Genomic DNA, 16,937 nt, shown 5'->3' on the forward strand with positions numbered 1-16,937 from the left:
GAGCGGAGCGGTACGATGAATCCACTCTCGATTACTCAACGTGGGTGCATTATGGGTAATGTAGTTTTTCAGCTAAATGCATCAAACAAACAGCTTTCTGTACCTGCAACTAAGCCACAGAGAAACTACACTATGTATATATGTAGCCAAACGTATGTGGACACACTACATTGTACATTTTGTCTGGGACTGTTTTTAATGGTTTTGAAAGGCGCCTCTGTTCCAGTTAAGGCCATATTTATTAAATTTGTGTGTGTATACATATGTATATATATCATTGATTTTATTTTGTATTCTGCATTTGTTTTTTTCTACATCTCAGTCTTTATTCGTGCTATTACTGCTGTCTGTAACAAAATAATGTCCCCGGCATGCAATCAATAAAGTTATGTCTTAATTGTAATGCTACACATACAATGGTATTAGAGCTAAAACGATCTATTAATCTATTATTTGTTTGACAGAAAATTAAGTAATTTTTAAAGCAAACACACACACACACACACACACACACACACACACACACACACACACACACAAAATCACTGCATCCGACTTTTCATATGTTTGCTGGTTTTATTTGTATTTTATAACAGTAAACTGATTAACTCTGAGTTGTGGGCTGTTGTTTGGGTGAACAAACACGTGAATAAGTCAACTTGGGCTCAGAAAAGTATTTCTATACTTTACTATTTTCTGATATTTGATTTGAAGGAAGACTATTTTTAAAGAAAATATTCTGCATCTATCATAAAAATACTAGATAGGTGCAGCCATGTATGATAATTTAGTTATTAGCATGGTTCCATCTTTGCCATTTCCTCTGTCAACATTTCTATCCATTAAGTAGAACCAGGTTAGTCAGATAATCAGAGTACCCTGTGCATAAAACCAGCATAAAGAAATGTTTTTCCCAGTTTGGTGACAAAGAAATTGACCACATCCAACACCTTCAGGGCGAACTGGAAGCCAACTGCGACCCAACAACACTACTACTCTTGTGGCAGCGAGCAAATCCCTGCAGCGGGACCCTTAATCTTTCCTTCTCAGAGGAGTGGAGGCTGTTACAGCAGCCCATTGTCTGGGAATTCAATGTTTAACATTCACGAGTGTAATATTTGTGTGTCCACATACTTTTGGCCATAGAGCGTACACGTGTTTGCAGCTCGTCAAGGTAGGACAACACACATACCAATGATTTGAGATGAATAATTAAACAACACTTAGAACCAGTTGAGTCAATTTATTAGCCACTTTTATGGCATGAGTACGGAAGTCTTTGCTAAAGCATGTAAAAAGAAGTTTCCACGCCATCAGAATCCATGTCCCTCACAACTGAAACTCATGAGCCCTTGTGGCCGTTTTCTCCGAGCAGCTCCATGAGCATCTCCTGGTTGGAAAACTCCTCCAGTGTGGAGTTCATCTCGTCCAGCAGTTCCTCTCCCAGCAGGAAGCTCTTGATGTCGTGCACCGTCATGCCGATCCGGTGGTCTGTTACACGATCCTGGGCGAAGTTGTAGGTTCGAATCTTCTCTGATCTTCCTTTAGTTCCAATCTGGAGGAAGATAAATAAGAAAAATGGGAAAGTTTTGTTGATTTTTGTATTAAAAAGCATAAAACATTTTAACGAAGCTGCTTGCTCTCCCAGTTTTCATAGTGTTTTGTATTCTGTGTAGAGTTTTTTTTATAAGGTATTCATGTACTTGCTTGGCTGGTTTGGCTGTTTAATTTGACTAAACTATTTTTTTTATTCTGATACTAACTAATGTAATTCAACATCCTGGACCTATAATATTTAATTTGTCACACCTGTATTTTATATTCCATTAATGTCTCCACCTGCAGATTACATGATGCTGGATATATCTCACCTGGATTTTACGCTGGTTGTAGCGCTTGCTGGTCTCCTCCTCTAGCTTCATGCCGTACAGTTTTGCTCTCAGAGCCTTCATGGCTTTCTCCTTGTTCTTCAGTTGGGACCGTTCCTGCTGGCACTCTACAACCACGCCTAACAAAAACACACAAGTATTAAAGTACTTTTCTTATGTGGGCATCCCTTTTAACTTCTGCTGCCCTTAATAGAAAGACAGACCCATGCAGAAACTTTTTGTCAATCTTTGTTCACCTGTCGGCAGATGGACTATTCTGACTGCACTGTCCGTGGTGTTGACATGTTGACCTCCAGCTCCACTTGCTCTCATCGTGTCTATCCTCAGATCCTTCGGGTTTATCGTGAAAGAGATCTGACAGGAACACACCAACACTCATAATTTACTTTCATCTAAATCAGCAGCAGGTGAGCAGAAGAACAGACCTACTCTTATACACTTTAACTGCATGATAAAGCAATGTTGAGAAAGAGAGAAACGGTTGAAACAGGTGTAAAATTTGAGGAAAAGTTGTGTCAAAATTAAAGATTTTTCATTCATATTTTTGCAGTTTGTTTCCATGATTTTCATAACACACGCAGACTAAGCAAAAATACAAAAACCTGCATTTCTGTATTTTGATATAGAAACAAACAAAGAATAATCTGAATAATTTCAATTCGCTATCCAATTTCAACACAAAACGCATCATATTAAGGAACTGTTTCCGAGTTCCAGTAGAAAAACCAGGTTGTTCTAACATCAAGATGGAAAACAACAGTGATGGACACCAGTGTTGGGAAAGTTTACTTCCCACATGAACTAGTTCAAAGTTCAGTTCACAAATTTGAAAATGAACTAGTTCAGTTCATAGTTCATAGTTCAAAATTTTGAACTAAGTTCACCGTTCTGAAACTGAACCAGTTCATAGTTCTTTTTTTCCACATGTTGTAGCGAGCTATTATTTTTCTAAATTATTGCCACAGCCCGGATAGAACCACAGACAACAATTATTTTATCAGTTTTAACACTGTAACTGTGCGTCAGAACATACCTTGAAAGGCAAGCCAGGTGCTTCAGTTCAATGTGCCGTTTCAGGTTTGCTGTGGATGTGACTGAAGTGCGGATTTTCTTTTTGAAAGCCGGCGGGCAAAGTTTGCACAGAAATGTACAATTTTTCCCATCCTCACCAACCTTGTCATAAAACTCGTTAAAATGATCATACGACACCTCCTTGCTGCTTTTTGTTTTGATGACGCATGCGGCGGTGCGACACTGGTGGCTGGTGTTGCCAGATTGGGTGTATTTCCGCTACATATTAAGACCTGTTTACGGTGTGTTTTAGCCGGGTTTTCGCCTGGAAGGCTGTATAGAAATCTGGCACCCTATTGAACGAAGTTAAACTGAGAGAGCGTGCCGTTCACAGACACCAGGATGAACGAGTTCACAGTAATGTTCATCACGCAGTAATACAGTACATTAAGTTCACATTCGCCCAAAATATGAACGACTTCATGAACTATCGTTCAATAAACACATCCAAGCATAACACCAATGAACACGCAGTTTGTATTTGTGCCGTCCATCCATCATGTAGAGCTGTACCTCAGTGGGTTGGGGCAGTATCGCCACAGTCATGGTGCTGGTGTGCATTCTGCCCTGTTTTTCAGTCTTGGGAACCCTCTGAACTCGATGGACTCCAGCTTCAAACTTCATCCTCTTGTAGCTCTGAGGGCCGCTGATGCTGGCCGAGGCGTGACGCAGTCCACCTGATCAGGATGAACAATAAGCATCAATGCTGGAATATTTCTGCCAAATAGTGGCACTGACGTAGTTATTTCAAATGTTCATATCAAAGAGAGGGACTTTAATATGTCTATTAGAACAATCTGACACTGCCACCCCAATACAATTTAGCTGAAAAATGAAATGTGTGTGTGGAAACTGTTTGCTATGTTTTGAGTGAACTGACCCTTTAATCTGACTGTGATCACAAGTGCCTGAGTTCACTGACCTATATCACTGGTCATGTGCTCCAGGGTGTCAAAGGACCAGCCGTTGTGCTCAGCGTAGCCCTGGTACATGTCAAACACCTTCAGGGGAGAGAAGACAGTACAAGTCGGCTTGTAAATACACAGAAAATGTTGCATTCTATGATTTCTTCTGATGCTCTGGTGTAAAATCAAACGGTTTCTCTGTAAGGCAGCGCATTCATGTACAACAGAATATCTCTGCTTTGCTGCAATTACCAATGACCATGGGTCCAAAACTTATTACAAAACGTATTTATAGATCTCTCTCTAAATAAACTTGCTGTTGCTTTCTTGTTCAGGTATTACTTTGAAGTCCATAATCTCATCAAGAATAGTTTAAAATAACAATAAATATACATAAGTACTTCAGCAGTAAACAGCATGGCCTCCTGCCCCCCCACGCCGGCTGTCACCTCCAGGACGAGGTCACTCAGATCTGCCTCCTCCTCAGGGATCAACATATCCAGGATCTGATTGGTTGATTTGACAGAAAGGTTAAAAAGACAGATGTGATGCGTGAAAAACACAGGAACAAAAAAAACTGCAAATGGAAACATGTAGAGTTAGCTCATGGTTTGACATGAGTTCTGGTGAAAATGTGCCATTACAAATCCATTACAGCAGCTTTCATGAAATATCAGTTCTACCTTTTGACTAAGATCTTGAATATCTTCCAAACAGCTTTCTCTTTCCAGCTCTGCCAGTTCTCGCAGGGCTGGGTCTTCATCTTTGAGGAAAAATACAAACATACAGTGAACTAGAGTTGTGCGGTAAAAACAGTTTACACAATGAGATGATGTAAAAATGATCAAACAGTGATTTTTATTCTGATTCACCTTTCAGGAGTGTGTTGGTCTCAGCGAGCTCTTTTTGTTTGCTGTCCAGCTCTCTGATGTTCTGGATAAGAGGAGCCAGCAGGGACAGTCTGGTCCTCTTGGTCCTCACTTCGTCCTCGCTGAACTGCTCCTCTGCCACACTGCTGTTGACTGCTCTGAAACATTCACTGTACTCTGTCTCCATCTTCTTCAGGTATCCCTGCAGCGACTTCTTGGCAAAAAGCTCATCCACTGACAGTAACTTGGCTGCCATTGAAGGTGTGCCAGTGTGAAGAGTTCTTGTAGTTCTGCCATGTTGATTATTGGCGTGTCCGTGAAATCTAACAGTTTGGCTGGTGACAATTTGTGACTTTTGAAATCGAGGTAGCCACAGACTAAAGACACACCCCTTTCCTCTTGGAATTAGGTTTACAGCTCTTCTGTAAGCCATCGTAGAAGCAGATGTGTTAGCAAGATTCACAGTGTGGCAGAACCAACGAATGTCTACATGAGTTGGCTTTGGCACATGCTGATCGCGAGTCCGTAACAATCAGCCAAATTACATTCAAAAAATGTAATATTTTAGATTACTTTATTTGTAAACTATGTTTGCCCGTAAAAGTGCTATATTAACAGTTGTACTGTATCCAAATAATGTATTCTTTAAATCGGCTTGCATGTCATACGGAAAAACAGCACTTTGTGGTGATGAAATCTCATATGTTATAATGGGCGCACCCCGCCAGTAACCGCAATTGGCGGTGTACGCTGGTTCTGCGAATGACGGGTTTCACAACACGATCTGAAAATTAACTTTGGTATTGTTAAAGTTTGCGAAATAAATGTGCTGTCAGCCTGTGCTGTCGCGGTTTAGGGCTTAATTTCAACCTACAAAACAAAATAAGAGCATTTAAGAAAGTAAACAACTCACTATATTCAATCTTGAAACCGTCCAATGCCTCTGTTTGGGTTTTCTGCTTCTCTGAAACATTCGTGTGGCTCTAACGAAACATGTTTCAGCCAAACATTATTCAAAGACGGTCTAAAAACCGGTTGTTAGTGCTTGCTATTTAAATATTATTCATTCCCCACCTTGCAATAGGACGCAGACATATTGAATATGCCACGCATGCGCAGTGGGCGAACATCTTCTTCTGCAAACAAATTACAGCAGACTAAAGACAGAGATGGCGAGCAGCTCCCACCCATTATTATTCCTCTTTGCAACAACATAAAAAACCCACTCAAACTCAGATAGAGGCATGTAAGCGAATGCGGAAGTGAGGGGACATGAAAAGGACAAATAAGAAAGATGAGGACAGAAATAACCTGTAATTTATAATGGAGATTAGAGAATTTACAGAACATTGTTTACCTGCATCCTATTTTATGTCTGGGTGTATACGAAAGTGTGCAGTGTATAAATCTCTCACCTTCAGATATCTGTTGCTGTCTGTTGGTAATTTCTGTTTTGTTTGTTTGTTTGTTTGTTTTTAATTTGATCACAGAATATTCAAACTGTTGGCCTAACAAAATGTCAACAAACAGTGAAGTTCTTGCAACCAGGGAATGATGCAGGACTTTAGCATTTCAGTTGAGCCTGTTTAGTTTGACTGGTCCACACTCAGCTGGCTGCTTTGTCTGTGCTGTCCTGTAGTTGCAATTGAAATGACGGAATTGTAAATAGGACTTTGAATTGAAAATAGGGTTGACACTGGGATCATCATTTAATTAGCATTATGCACCCCCACGGTGGTGGAAGAACGACTCAGATCCTTTACTTCAGTAAAAGTAGGAATACCACACTGTGAAAATAGACTAAAAGTCCTTCACTTCAAAGCTTACATAAGGAAAGCTATGGAAGTGTTATTATCTGTAAATGTACTTAAAGAGTGAAAAGTAAAAGTACTCATTTTGCAGAACAATTGTACCTGTGTTTTACTATAACTGTGTCTTGAGTGAGGATTTCCATTTGTCATCTTTGTGTGTAATGCACTTTTCACTTTGAAACCACACAATTAAAGTGATAAGTTTAAAGCATAAAAAAACTAGATCCAGTATTGACTTTCCCTCAACTTAACCGTCTGGTTTCAATGAAAGAGCCACTTCACACATTCCAGGCAGGGGTGTGAACTGAACTGTCCTGTGAATTACCAGTCTTTTAGCTCTTTTTTAACCAAACAGTGGGATTCCTAACAGAATAGAAAAAGAGAAGTTAACACGTTGCCAGTCTCATCTTTAGTGTTTGCCATATAAAAGGCTAACTGACCCTGTTGGATTTTTCTGTTTAACAGAATGATGCAGCCTGATGCAGGGTTCTGTGGGAAGAATGTGATATTTTTTGCATGACGCAACTGTGTAATACCCTGCATATACTATCTAGGTTGTTATATCTTACGCATATTCTTTATCATCTACATCAAGATAGCCAGTGAACCAGTGCACTATATGAAACTGTAATAAGAATTTGCTCGCTATCTAAAGGATGTTTAAGTATATTCCACACTTGGAAACACCTATGTAAAGTTAGCACGAACTCCTTTAGCAATATTAAGCTAAATAAACATTATTTTGATTTTTGGATGTTTACCGCCCGCTACCACTACTAACACGCCTGCTTATATTTATAGTGTAGCCTAATGTTCAATTCGGCCGAGGTTTGCTAACTTCAGATACTTCGCCACCGTTACTGTGGGTGTAACCTAATTTATTTAATCTACAACCGCTGTGACCGACTGCAGAGAGGCCACTTTCATCTGTGTTTCACGTCTGATAGGAAATACCATTGGGACAACGTCACTGCGCGCTGACGTCATACACCAACAATCTCAGCGCCCATTGGTCGATGGTTTAAATGGACAAACACCATCTTCGCTGCGATTGGTTTGCGCCTTTTGCGCACGGATTTCAAATGAGAAGGGACAACTGGCGGATTTTCAGTTGTGGAGCATTTAATTTGAGTGAAGCGGATGTTCAGCCGAAAGTTAGCTCAGCGGCTAAAAGGAGGGAAAGAAGAATCTGCTTTGGATAACGACATCGACAAACGTAAGGTATGAGGCTTCACTTCATATCATCCGGCTTTTGACATGTTAATGTCTGTCTACAAGTATTATGATGTAAAGTATTACGATGTTACGTGAGAAACGTTAGCTAGCCGAGTTAGCTGTTGCTCGGTCAACTGGCTTCGGGAATCAAATGTCAACCAACAGTACGGGCTGAAACTGTTCTGAATTTCGCAGTACATTTCACACTAACCGTTTGAGTTCTGTATGTAGTTGCGTGGGAGCGGGCAAGCTAACTTAAGTTAGCGTAGTTTCGAGCTACTTCCATGCACCCTCTATACGCGCGTAAATGCAGGTCAGTACCATCAACAAGTTATGTGGCAAGGAGCATTCACAGATTAATGCAGGGCAGATCATACCCCAAGCTTTTTTTATTCAGTTCATTAATTCAATACGGACTTTATGCATGTGTTTAAAGACTGCAAAACGAAGTGATCTGTCTAAGCATCTTTACGTAACTGCAGCCTTTCCGCCAAATCCACGTCGCGCCAAATTTATTGATCTGATTTGCAAAGTATCGAACGGAGGAGCTTCTAACGATATTCAAAGTTCACGTAACAGTTACAACAATATATTTATGTCTTATTTCTTGCTTCATGTCGGGCAACTTGTTATTTACGTTTGAGTAGGGATAGCTAAGTTAGCTTGAACGAGGGAAGCCCTGCTGCAGGCTTGACGCTCACATTCAATGGCTAAAACCTAATATAATATCCCGATTTGTCTCTTTTATTCAGAAATCTGCATATTGCACAGTGTGAATGTTTCACTGTGAGGAAGACAATATGAAATGCCCTCACTACAAGGCTACCATGGCCAGCAGCATAGAGAAAAGCTCTGCTGCTGCAGAGTCCAAAGTGCTCCACCTAAAAGCTTCACCAGTGAAAGAGCCCACCCCCATCAAACCTCAGTGTCCACAGAAAGGGGTGACTGCAGCGTTGTTCTCTCTGAACAACAACACCAGAGCAGTCCACAACAAGGAAAACAGCACCAGCAGGGAGCATGACTTGACTCTGGATGAAGGGTTTGAGGACAGCGGCTATCTGTCTCTACACAACAGTCAGATTGACGATCACCACGGGGATGAGGAGGATGATCTCATCCAGGGAAAACCCACAGCATCCCTGCTGCCTTCTGCTACTGCGGCTACACATCAAGAAAAGACAATATCACCAAAGAATTCTCCCTCCAAATGTCAAGGGGGGGGGACCTTGTGCTCTCCAGTGTCTCTGGTGGCAGCTTCCACTCCTGGGAGCCATCACAGGAGGAAAACAGCGGCGTGCTCGCTGTCATTCACTCCGTACGCCCACCACAATGTCAACCTGCCTCTACTGAAGTTCCAGCAGACGGTGTGTGAAGAGCTTGCCAAGAGCTACAAGAAGAATAAAAGGTAGGATGCATTTGCACATTGTGACATTATAGCTGGCAAGGCAGTATGTTTAGCCCTGTATGACTATAAAATGTTCACTAAATGAGTGAACTACAATTGTTCTCCTGTGTCTCAGGTACGACTGGAGCATCATCACAAAGGTCGCAGAGGATCATCTGTTGGATCGGGTGATCGGAAGCCACATGGGCCTGGAGTACGTTGACGTGTTTTCATCTCTGCTGTCCAGGAACATGAGAACTATCCTGACCAACATCCTGGGCCTGCTGGGAGACATGGACCTCATTAGGTAAACTGCAAATGCTTCACTGCGTGAAGAGGGTTCATACTCAGGATGAGCTAAAGGATGAGCAATGTGCTGATTGGATTGTGTTCAAAGATACAAATGGGAATGTCAGGAGCAGGAATAAATGCTGTTTTAGCCAAAAGTTGATATTTTACTCTTTGATCAGCTGAAGTCACTGGTTCTGATAGACTGTCTAAATCTAAAAATGTGTATGGAAGTAAAAAGTTAGAGGGGAATTTTCTGTAGAACTTTGTAAGAAGTTGTATGGAATTCTACTTTTTCTTCAGAGTTACTATTGTTTCCTTGTTATATTCATCATGTGTTCACCTTTTCTCACAGCTGTAAGAAAGTGAGCAGGACATGGAGGAGGATCATCTGTGAGGACAGAGCAGCTCTGAGCAGGTGTCGAAGGGCCGAGGAGTCGCTCAGGGTGAGCAAATGCACACAAACCCACAAGAGTGTACGCAGTGGAAAGAAACATATCCTACAAAACATATATAAGCTGATTCATGATGCAAGCATTTGGTGGGATTCTGGTCGAGCGTTAAACACCACATCCCACGTACACGCAGAGGAAGTGTGTGTCTGATCTTTACATGCTTTGTGTGATGTCGATATTGTGAATCAAACTGGTTTTTGTCAAGTCCCCTTAGTGCCTCCTCACATTTTTTTTAGTTTTACTTGAAACTTGATCCAGGTGTCTTTCATGTTCTAATCGTTTCCTTTTTTATTCTTTTTCAGGAGTCAAGGAGCTTTCTGGGACAAAGAGACTGCGGTCTGACGAGAAATGTGGCTGTGTCCAGGGTGGTTCTGTCCTGCATGCAGACCCTGGCCTCTTCAGGCACCCCATCATCTTCACCCTCTTCTTCCTCATCCACCCCGAACTGTAGGGTCAACAGACAGACAACCCCCTCTCAAAAGAGTGGCACGCTCAACTCCCAGTGTACACGCTTCAACGAATACATGCAGGTGAGCAGTCCTGGATGGATGAGAGCCGCAACTTCATTTCCCGTTTAGTCTTCCAATTCAAAACATCAGAAACCATTGAACAATACACCGCATGATGCCACCAAACATCTTGTTTTGTTCGGTCAACAGTCCAAAACCAAAGTATGTTTAATTTATTATATTGTAGGAAAAGACACAGAAACAAATCCTCACATTTGACAACCCAAGTATGGAGGCATATGGGAAGTGTCACACAGCGACACATGCTAATAGAAGCTGAGTTGTGAACTTGCTTGTGCACATGATGGGCAGGACGTCACATATACATTTGAATGCATTGATGCACATCTCATTCTTTGGACTTCTAACACATGTTTGCGCCTCTTCTGTCCAGGCCGCCAGCAGTCTGAAGCAACACGAGTCCCTGCGTCCCTGCAGGCGTTGCGGCTCACCGGCGACACATTTGGCCGAGGTCCAGAGGGCCACATGCACGCGTCCCAGCTGCCTCTTTGACTTCTGCACCAACTGCCAGGAGGCCTTCCATGGCTCGACCCCCTGCAGGGTTGTGCAACCCCGACCCCACTTCCCCTCTTCCAAGCTGACCCAGATCATCCCGGGCAGCGCTCGCAGCAAGAGGAGCATCAGGCGCCTGTGACGAAGTTTTACTGAGGTTTTAGTCACTGACTGTTTTATCTGGGCAGGTCATCTTTCTCTGGTCTGGCAGCCGTCCGATTGGCTCCCTCCGAAGCTTGCACAGCGGGTTTTTACACAAGCTCGGCCTGGAAGGGCTTCTGTTTTGCATTGTGGCAGTGAAACTGTGTTAAAAGCTGAACTCTCGCTCTACTTATCCGAATCATCGGACTGAAGCACTGCCACTGGGACAATCAACCAGGAAGTGTTCACTGGCTAAAACTTGTCGTCAGAGAGCGACGGGCTTTAAATTGTACAGTTTGATGTTTTAAATGAAATGAATTTAATTGTATTATATTTTAAAGAGTTTTGTATACTTTTTTTTAAATAAATGTTGATCCTCAAGAGGTATTTACATGTTCATATATACTGTATTTGTATTTCCTGTAAATAGATATTTCATAAAACTTGCCGTGAGTTTTTGTGGTTCTTTGACACATTTATCACAGAGTGCTGCAGGTTCGATCAGCCTCTGCATGCATCAGACACTTTAGCCAGTACCAGATGTATATGAAGAGTTCTAGTTTGCAAATGGAAATGCAGTTTTATTGTTTGTGTCACCTAGTCTCAAAACCAGGCTGACATGAATGAAGAAATATGGGAACAAATGCTCTTTTGTCAGATGATCTGGCATTTCAGCTCCAGTCATGTCTGGATTTTCTTCACCAGAGGGCAGCATTGCTTCCTCCCTCTCAGACTCTACTTGCTGAGTCTCTTCCCTCTGTGGCTTTTTTTTTGTTTATCTCTCAATCTTCCCTTTCAGAGTATTTCTGAAACCCATTAAAAGTGCTAAAAGTAAAGCTGTGACTGTGTTTTATAATTGAATAAACTCTACCGCAGCCACACACTGCAACAACCAATATCATTTCCTGCCAAACCAGAGACCGTTTGAGTTTATACATAAATACATCTAACATAATCACTCCATTGTATTGTTTCTATGAGGCAACAGGTTGAATCTAACATACAAATACACGGACAAACAGCTAGAGCTTCATCTATTAATGCATCATTAGAATACATTCAGAAGGAGAATTACTTTATTCTGTGGAGCTCATTAACATTTATCTCAAATGTGCCACTGCTTGAAATGCGTTTATTTGCTATGAAACTCAACACGGTGCATGCCAGATGTTTAAGTAAAGTTTAAGTAAACTTTTTCTGCTTATGTAAAGAAAGCTGTATTAAAAACTGTTTGACAGACATGGATACTTTCCGGTCAAGGAAAAGATGTGATCAAGGTGCATCTTGGGAAGTGTAGGATCCAATGTTTTTGAAACTGGGTCCATGCTAGGGGCTGAGATGTCTGATGTTTTTCAGCCGAGTGTCTGCAGGAAGGCACTGAACAAAATTTTCCCTCATCGTTTGCAAGTACCTTTGGTATTTCTCTGCCTGCAGCAGGAGCATCAGAGCTACCCTGGCCTCCATCTCCTCGATCTGTAAGCGCCTCCTCTCTCTGTTCCACTTGAAAAGCCTCCAGTAACCAAACACCATGATGCCAATGCCAACACCAAATGTGCTATGTCCCAGAGAGTCCCCATTTCGGCAGATTTCTCTTGTAATCAAATGCAGAATAGCCTCCCAGAGGGGGCATGTCCTGCTTCACCTTGGACCCCGCCATCTTCCTCCAGCCTTATTGTCCCTGCTGGTTTTCCATCATACTCTCATACATATAAAACCAGCTAAATATCTTCTATGTGATATTAGAAAGGTCTTAATAAATCTTTAAGTTTCCTTTGATTTTGAGAGAGAGAAGAAAGACCTTTTGCATGATAAAATCATTTTTCACCAGGGAGAATCTGACCTGAAGCTCTGGGAAAGCAAACACTCACCAGCCTTTAAAAACTTGCTCCCAGGATAAAAATAATTTCTGTCCGCGTCCCCTTAAAAAACAAGTTTGCCCGAATCAGTCATCGCTTGTTTAAGAGAGTTATGAAGCCGTGAATAGCATCACTGACATTAGACAGTTACCTCTGACATTTGCAGGATGACCCATTTGTCTCCTGTGTCTCTGTCTCACAGCTGAGTTGCTGTGTGTGTGTGTGTGTGTGTGTGTGTGTGTGTGTGTGTGTGTGTGTGTGTGTGTGCGTGCGCGTGCATGTTTTGTTGTGATGATGCATATAAACAGTCAACTTTCATTCATGTGTCAGGTCACGTGGAAATCGTTTCTCTTCAGTCGGATGTCCTGTGACGTGCAAAACTCAAATTTGCTCAATATCCCAGCAAACATTTTGACGTTGAAAAAAAGGCGTCGCCTGGGGGTTGAAATATTACCAAAATGAAAAGTGAACCGACGTCAGGTCCCAATGTAGATGTTGATATAAAGGAGGAAAGAGGAGCAGCTGCACACCGCACATGTAAGAAAATGTCACGATGATGGAACTAAATGGACTATTTTGTAAAGTGTCAGAGCGGCTGATGTCACTGTGGCGGCAGCTGCTGATTAGTCTGCGCTGTGGCCTTTCACTGCCTCTGTGACTCGTGGTCATTTATCTGGCAGATTTATTGATCGGCTGCAGCGCCGAGACACATCCCCAACACAGTCAGACCTGCTGCTAATTGTAAAAGTCATTAGAGCCAGCTGACACACGTGTGTGTTTGTGTGTGTGTTAATAAACAGGTTTGTGACTGAAGCCTCCTGACGTTAAGTCACAAAAAAAAGTTATTTCACAAAATGCTGAATATCCTCTTGCCTGTAATCAAATATAGTAAATGAAAGGCAGGAAAAAAATTTTTAATGCTGTTATTGTGTGTGTGTTTCATGTCTTTCTTCTTCCCATCAGCCCTCCTCTCTCCTCTTTTCTGTCACTGTTCTCTGTGTGCTGCTCGTCCTTTGAAATTCACTCTTTTCCTGCTTTTTTGCATAAATAGCTCAGCTCAGCCCCAGGATAGAGGACGGGGGGGAGTTGGTGTAAGACAGGGCAGCATCCGGACCGTGTGAGCTGTGTGTGTGTGTGTGTGTGTGTGTGTGTGTGTGTGTTTTTCAGGTTGATGATCTTGATGAGCAGTGACTTCCACATGTCAATCGGCCATGCGCCACCAAAGTTGAACTGTAAAAACGAAGCCGTCACTCCAGCGCCTGCGGGAAAACAGGAAGGAAGCAGGAAGTGAATCAAGTCCTCAGACTGAGGCTGAGGGGGGAAAAATGAAGCCTGGCAAGACAAAATACATCAAGAAGTAGGAAGTAGGAAATAATCATTCTCCTTTTCAGCAACATCCAGCTTATTCATACGTTGTGAGCAGTTTTCAGTCACTTTTGTACCAGGTTAGTTCCACTCGGGTCGTATATTTGTGGGTTTGGCCATCGTTTCTGTCAGTTACAATAAGACTATAGTCATCAAGTAACATGCTGAGATCTGGGAATGCTGCAGCACTTAAAAGAGGTCTGCTGCAACAAGGAGTCAGGCGATCATGCAGTCTTAAAACAATGACTCCATGTTAGCAGAGAAAATGACGGCCACCCAAACTGTGTGAACCTCACAACATCCTTCCTTGAGATTGATTTCTGTATGAAATTTCTTGGATTTTTCCTTGTAAAAGTAACAACTGTTTGTGGTTGTTCTACCAACTGAACGCTCAGCATCATATAAACATAACAATAAGATGCTATGACCTGAAGATATGTGCATGTCTGTAAATGTTTGGGCGTGTGCAGCAGAGGTAGCTCAGCTTTGGCAGGTGTACACATGCACACACACATGCACACACGCGCACACACAGCACTTGGTGTTAAAAGGCTGCAGCCCCGTCTCTCTCTCTGTCTATTTTTACTCTGTTTGGTCCATTAAGATCAGCAGTGATGAGAGTTAATGAGTGAAGCCTCTCCACAAAGCAGGCAGTAATCACAAATGTCCTGGAGAGTGAACACACACGCAAACACAAAACATATATACACACAAAGACACGGTTTGTACACACAACCTCAGAGCTTACACAAAAGACATATTGACCAGAGTTTTTTTTGTTTATTTTTTGATTACAAACCTGCTTCACACACACAGACATGCACAAAAACACAAGCACAACACAACACACTCTATTATTTAAAGTTAGAAAAGATGTACTCCACAGGGTGATTCACCAAAGGCAGCTTTAAGTTAAATACTGTAAATGTATTGTGATAATGTGCATTAAGGGCTTACTGCATTCATTTTGTTTTGCTTTTCATTTTTTAAATTCAGGAATATACGGCCCAAATTCCCCCCAAAAATATCCATATCCAAATTTGCATTTGACTTTTTTGTCTGCTGACACTTTTCTCGGACGTATGCAAGAAGCTAATGTCCTCTGTTGAACTTTAATAATCAAATCAAGGGCCGTTTCTCAATATGCATTCTTCTCTGTACTTGTGTTCTCGTGTACTTGAGAAACGTCATCACTCTGAGTCCAAGTACTGTTCCAATTCTCAAGTCCGCATCTCGACAAGTACACTCAAATACCCGGATGTGTTCTTGCCCCTCCCACTTTATCGAGGATGCATCGGATGGTGACTTGTGTGGACTTGGGGCAACCACGTATCCCAGAATGCATTTCGTCGCAATGATGCCGGAGGAGAGGACTCACATAAGTTACAAGTTTGGAAATACTGCTGTTTTAGTAGTACGGAATGTGGTTTTAAGATTATTTTATGTGAGAAAGTGGATGTTAAAACTTAAAATCTGTGGTCGATTCATCACGATAGCGCGTAGTTTAAAATTTGCTCCAAAGTTTTCGGAGATGTGTCGTCCTGCTAACGTCATCAAGTACGCTGCTGTCCCAATTGCAGAATGACGGTCCTGCGTCCTCCCGTCCTGGAGAGACTGTACTCCCAAGTCCGAACTGCCAAGTTCGTAAGTCCGAACTTGACGTACTTGGTATTGAGAAACGGCCAATCATTGCCTTTCCGTCCATCCGCCATCTAGACCCACTTGCCGCAAGTGACATAAAAGCGCCACCATGAGGCTGACATTCGTGATTGCCCTCGTCAGGACTCCGACTTTTCATTTAGAAGAACGATTGGATCAAAATTTTGCTTTTGCACAGTAATTTGGTTTAATATCAAATGACATTCGCATCAGCCTGTGCTGTAATTTTTATTTCGCGATAATTAGCAAATATTAGCATGCTAACACGGCAAACTACGATGGTGAACATGGCACCCGCGAAACATCAGATTGTTGACTTTGCATTGTGAGCATGTTAGCACGTTTACGTTAGCATGGCTGTAGACCCTTAGTTTTCTTTTGCCACACATGAAATCAAATCATTTTACAGCAAACTGTGACACGGATATGAGCTAATGCTGAATCAGCAAAGCTATCCACACAGTGACACATACGATCATCTGATGTGGGTCCAGCCCTGCAGAACATTGCTCATGACATTTATGAGTCAAATATCCGCTGCCATTTTGACACTTGTAAACAAAGTGAGTCACAGTAGAGAGAGCGAGCAATTACATTTTAATTTAATTTAACAACAGCATTTAGTCATTTGGAGGAAACCCTGGTTGCATGAAATCTGATGAATTCGTTTTTTTTATTTTTATTTTGTGACTCCCCTTTAAACTATATTTAAATAATTTCCATATCTGCTGTGGACCCCTGGTCTCTCCTGAATGCAATGGTCAAGTTTTTTCTTTACAGCTGTTTAAAAACATAAATAAATGATAAATTAATCTGCAAAATCTTTGAAACAGCAGCTATTAAAAAGCAGGACGTAGCCTCCGTGACGTCACCCGTAGTCTTCTGAAGAGCCATCGTGAAGCTCAGTGACAGTGACTCTGGCCATCTTGACAGTGGCTGACTCCAACCAGCTAATCCAAAAATGGGCGGTGGAGCATGGGTGGAGCTGAGGTGGGCTGAATGAAGCC

The 16,937-nt window shown here is 42.0% G+C and overlaps 2 protein-coding genes across 2 annotated transcripts; one reads left to right on the forward strand and one right to left on the reverse strand.

Moving 5' to 3' along the window:
- Positions 1 to 553: 553 nt before the first annotated feature.
- On the reverse strand, positions 554 to 5,858 carry mtrf1l (mitochondrial translational release factor 1-like). Its single transcript, XM_070977661.1, has 8 exons — positions 4,738 to 5,858; positions 4,549 to 4,628; positions 4,267 to 4,371; positions 3,883 to 3,961; positions 3,474 to 3,637; positions 2,126 to 2,243; positions 1,872 to 2,008; positions 554 to 1,555 (listed from the first exon to the last, which is right to left on the reverse strand). The coding sequence occupies exons 1-8, from the start codon at positions 5,165 to 5,167 to the stop codon at positions 1,343 to 1,345; spliced, it is 1,326 nt and encodes a 441-aa protein (XP_070833762.1). The 5' UTR covers positions 5,168 to 5,858; the 3' UTR covers positions 554 to 1,342.
- Positions 5,859 to 7,672: 1,814 nt separating this feature from the next.
- Positions 7,673 to 11,051, forward strand: fbxo5 (F-box protein 5). The gene is made up of 6 exons (XM_070978159.1): positions 7,673 to 7,766; positions 8,513 to 9,165; positions 9,281 to 9,451; positions 9,788 to 9,878; positions 10,190 to 10,417; positions 10,791 to 11,051. The coding sequence occupies exons 2-6, from the start codon at positions 8,537 to 8,539 to the stop codon at positions 11,049 to 11,051; spliced, it is 1,380 nt and encodes a 459-aa protein (XP_070834260.1). The 5' UTR covers positions 7,673 to 7,766; positions 8,513 to 8,536.
- The last annotated feature ends 5,886 nt before the right edge of the window (positions 11,052 to 16,937 follow it).

Source organism: Chaetodon trifascialis, chromosome 13 (genome assembly GCF_039877785.1).
Source record: "Chaetodon trifascialis isolate fChaTrf1 chromosome 13, fChaTrf1.hap1, whole genome shotgun sequence".
NCBI lineage: Eukaryota > Metazoa > Chordata > Actinopteri > Chaetodontiformes > Chaetodontidae > Chaetodon > Chaetodon trifascialis.